Below are 4,720 nucleotides of genomic sequence, written 5' to 3'. Positions count from 1 at the left end.
AATGGTATCTCTATTTGCAACTTTTTGAGAAAGCGCCATACCGCTTTCCACAGTGGTTGCACCATTTTACACTCCCACCAACAGTGAATAAGGGTTCCAGACTCTCCACAACCTTGCCAGCATTTGTTGCTAGCTGTTCTGTTAAATTTTGCTATTCTTACTGGGGTGACATGACTCTGTACCACAAAATATTGGCTGACCAAGGCCCCCTAGTAGTTATTTTATAAATAGACACTGCCATCTAGTGGACAAAGTGTACTTCCAGCAGTACATAGCTTTTTCCCCTTTTAAGTACATAACCCTTTACAGAAATTAAAAAATATCCCCTTTCGTGTCTCTAACTCAATCTCACCTTGATAGTATCCATTTTTCCAATGAAAGCACAAAGCCTGGGACAATACAGACACTAAATAATTTCAGCAGTGGATCATTTGCAGCTATGGTAATTTTAAGTACACAAATAATATAGTAATATGGTTGGAAATAATTCCATTTGGCTTAAAACACAAAAAAATTGTCCCTTGATAGTTTGGAAATGCAAAATTTACTGGGAATTATAGTAATTACACTTTTTTGTTCATTGTTGAACATTTTCTTCCCCATCTCCTCTCCATCCCACAATGCATCCCTTGTTCTCATGTATTTGTTAAGCAATCTTATCACTGCCAAATAAATGCAGCATAAAACACCATGTAACTACTGGAGCAATGATTATTTTGCACACACCTCTTCCACCTGGTGAGAATTTATAGAATGAGAAACTATCCTTTTGTGACAACTTCCTTCCAAGTCATGCAGAAGTCCTTTTCGCACACAACATGAATGAAGGACAATGTGGAACACAATGAACCTTGTAAGCAAACTAATATGCTTTCCCTCATGTTGACTTTTCATATTTACACTGCAGAATTTTGAATAAACACACCATCCTTTAAAGTTGCTGTGCGCTATGCAGTCAGAACAGACTAATAGCTGTCCAGGTTTTCAAAGGTAGTAAAGCGCAGATTACCCACTCTTCTCCTGCGTTAACAAGCTGGTGGCCTTGAACCCTATGCCTCTGGGTTGCAGCGTTCTACCACTAGGCCACCAGAGGTTAAGAGAACCAACGTTGGAAAATTTAAAGCTATTTGTCAGCTGCACTTTAATGGATATACCTACATCCTCACCACTGGATCAATAAGCGACATCATGATATTAAAGATCAAAGTTGTCCAATGATTTCATCTTAGCTCCACTATCAACACCCTTTGTACCAGCAGTCAGGAGGTGAGATGGCATTGGCCAAGTCGGCTGTCAGGGACTTTTCCTAAATATTGAGCAACAATGGTGTTTGAAGACTAAGGTGTGCCTGATTCAAGTCATCTTTTCAATGACTTGCTATGTGTCTGATAGCTGGACAATGAGTAAGGATGACATGCCTTTGAGCTGTGGTGTTGGGAATAACAGTCCTAAATATTCCATGAATTACCCAAACAAATGTGCCTTGGAGAAAGCGCAGCCTGAACACTTGCTCCTTGGAGGTTAAGGATGGCAAAGTTTATCTCATATACTTCAGGCATGCTGCTAGGAGAGCGATTCCTTGAAGATGGATATTAGGTTTGCAAAGGTAAGACCCTTTACAAGACAGATTCAGTAACTAGAGCAATGGGATCAAGTGTCAGAGGTGATAGGATGGATGTTCACACAAAAGGTCACTATGATTATGACAACACCTGACAATCTTACCACTTTTTCCAAGCCTTCCCTAATCAATTTCAAGGCTATTTTTCACACAATACTCAAGTAGAAGACTGTCCATCTTGCTGTTAAGCAACAGAAAGATTCAAAACTGCTGGGAGGATTCAAACAGCTAGAGGCAGGCAGATTATGTATTAACCTACATGCAGCACCTGAACTTTCTTTTTCCCCCAACACCTAACTTTTAATATTTCTTCCCAGAACTATTATTCACATGTTCTAATATTTTTCGTACCTTTTTTATTGGAAGACGGCAGAAAAAATGCTTTTGCTTTGTGGCATTGACGAAGTGCTGTATACCTCAAGGGCTACTAAAATAACCAATGTCTTGCACTGACTACAGCCAGTGTGCTCCTCAGAGCAAAGGTCTGCAAAGTTGTTAGGACCAGTCCTTGGGAAAACAAGTTTGAGGGTAAGCAAGAGTGGACCCTCAACAAAATGGATCTGGACCAGTTAGTTTATCGTCAATGAGGTTGTTGGAAGACAGCATTCAGATCCATTGACCACAAATTTGAGTTTTAACTGATAAGATACCCAACTTATGGCATAATTAGAATCCAACCCTCTTCAGAAGAGCCAATGGGCTGTAACTCCTTGTGTCAGCTAGGAGGAGTGTGCTCCAGCTCAGTGGCATTGGTGGTGCTAGCTCCAGTGGCTGCATTTCGTTAATAAGCCCTGATGATCAATACCAAGACAAAAACTGGCAGTTTAAACCCATTTGATCCAAGCAGTCCGCTCCTGTGAAGATGACAACTTTGGAAACTATGGGACATTTAGATCAGTCTACAAAGACCTGTTTCTAAACATTAACTTAAAAGCAAGCAGCTGGTGGCAAACACCCCTGGCTGACCTACAAAGATACCATTCTATCAGGGAGCTTGGACATTTCTCTACAAGTTGGCGTTCTGCGGTCACTTGTGGTTGCCGTGAGGCTGAACCCTGTGACAAATGGTTGGCTACCCACTGAGAGTGGGGGTGGAGCTCCCTGATTAAACAAGGGTGGGAGGAGTGGCATCCACTTCCATAACAGCTTGCCTCGGAAACCCTATGAACTTGGAGGACGAAAGGCACCCAAGCCAAGAATCATGCCTAAATGCATACTGCAAATACTTTCTCTGGATTTTTCAGCCTACAAGTCATGACCCTAGATTTGAGTGGATACTGAAAATTGTTTGACATACTTTAGATCTTTACCACTTCTGGACCACCAGGTGGCAGTTTAATACTGTAACTGAAACCTTTAAGGGCAGACTGGAACTGCAGGGCCCATTTCCACTTTGAAGCGGAATTATTAGCACCAGTGAAAAAGGCATCACAATTCCAAGAAAACTGAGATAATGGTCGATTCTCAACTTTGCCATTAGACAGGGTTGTTTACTTAAAATGCCCATATTATTCACTTTTATCTACTCAAAATGCTGTCCTGTTACTGGGGGGTTAAAGATACATCCTACTACCAAGTCACCCCATTCCAATGCTTATCACCAACCACCCTTAAAAAGATCCTAGCACTACACCTCTAGATAGATGAACTACCTCAAAGACCCCATTTATACACAGCCATTTGTGCCTTTGTAATGAATCCTTTCTCCCAAGTTTGTATGTCATTGGTTTTTATTGCTAGTGAAGTATCTAATTACCTGTGATTGGCCTACCAAATTCATCTAAATTCTCAACTAAGTAACTTTAATGTAGATAATTTTTTGGAGAAGGCTCCTTAGCACTTTCACTTGTTTACCACCTGCCCCATTTAAACACTGAGTTAGACAACTGTTAATGGTGCCAATTTTAAATACATCTTTATTTGAGACATTGCATTTTGCACTTACAATACAGTGATAATAAAGTGCAATGTTAATTCCTTTCCCTCTACACATTCCATATTCAAGTATTGAGAATGCACAGAAATTTAGTCTAGCAGTTTAGACTTTTCAACTGCAGTGTGCTACAAATTTGGGTCCTTCGAAATTTTTTAACTGTGGGACAATGAATGCTATATAAAGTATGCAGATTGGTTTAGTCAACCTCTTCAATGGTGGGTCCAGAAGAGGCACCACCAGATGGAGGAGCTCCACCACCAGGGAAGCCCCCAGGCATGCCTCCGGGCATGCCTCCAGCACTCTGGTACAGCTTGGTGATGATGGGGTTGCAGACCTTCTCTAGTTCCTTCTGCTGATGCTCAAATTCCTCCTTTTCTGCAGTCTGGAAAAAAAAGGGAAGGGGCTTATTTTTTTAACAGTCCTGGAAGACAGGGCTATTTAAGTGGTACATCTGGTTAATTTACTGCATCACAAAAACCCTGGGTCACTCAGACATCCAAGGAAGGAAAGCCAACACAAGTCATTCTGGTGGAAACCGCGAATGTAATGGACCATTCATCACAGTGACCTTAACTTCTGTCTCCCTACTATTAAAATATTGTCAAGAGCACAAACCTGATTCTTATCAAGCCAGTTGATAATTTCATTGCACTTGTCAAGGATCTTCTGCTTGTCCTCATCATTGATCTTGCCTTGAAGCTTTTCATCTTCAACTGTTGCTTTCATATTAAATGCATAAGACTCAAGGGAATTCTTAGAAGGCTCCTTATCTCTTTGCTTCTCATCTTCAGCTTTGTACTTCTCAGCCTCCTGGACCATTCGTTCAATGTCTTCCTTACTCAAGCGGCCTATAGAAACAGAAAATTATGTCATTTTAAGCAAAATCTTCAGTGGTTTTAAAACTCTGGCTTTCATTTTACCTACAACCAAAATTGATGGCAGTCCCCCATATTCAGTCTTACCCTTATCATTGGTGATAGTAATCTTGTTTTCTTTCCCAGTGCTCTTGTCAACAGCAGAAACATTAAGGATACCATTGGCATCAATATCAAATGTGACTTCAATCTGAGGAACACCACGAGGTGCAGGTGGTATCCCAGTGAGCTCAAACTTGCCAAGCAGGTTGTTATCTTTGGTCATGGCACGCTCACCTTCATAAACCT

The 4,720-nt window shown here is 41.0% G+C and overlaps 1 protein-coding gene across 1 annotated transcript in view; it reads right to left on the bottom strand.

The window, feature by feature from the left end:
- Nucleotides 1–3,753: 3,753 nt before the first annotated feature.
- The window catches only part of HSPA8 (heat shock 70kDa protein 8), a 4,347-nt gene continuing 3,380 nt past the window's right edge, over nt 3,754–4,720 (bottom strand). The window contains exons 5-7 of the mRNA XM_006895603.1: nt 4,520–4,622; nt 4,173–4,405; nt 3,754–3,939 (exon numbers count right to left, since the gene is read on the bottom strand). Of these exons, the coding sequence (XP_006895665.1) occupies nt 3,754–3,939; nt 4,173–4,405; nt 4,520–4,622 (522 nt within the window). The remainder of the gene's footprint in view (nt 3,940–4,172; nt 4,406–4,519; nt 4,623–4,720) is intronic.

Source organism: Elephantulus edwardii, unplaced genomic scaffold, assembly GCF_000299155.1.
Source record: "Elephantulus edwardii isolate Elephantulus edwardi_28Jun2011 unplaced genomic scaffold, EleEdw1.0 scaffold00171, whole genome shotgun sequence".
NCBI classification, from domain to species: domain Eukaryota; kingdom Metazoa; phylum Chordata; class Mammalia; order Macroscelidea; family Macroscelididae; genus Elephantulus; species Elephantulus edwardii.
This window is presented reverse-complemented; position numbering and strand designations above follow the sequence as displayed.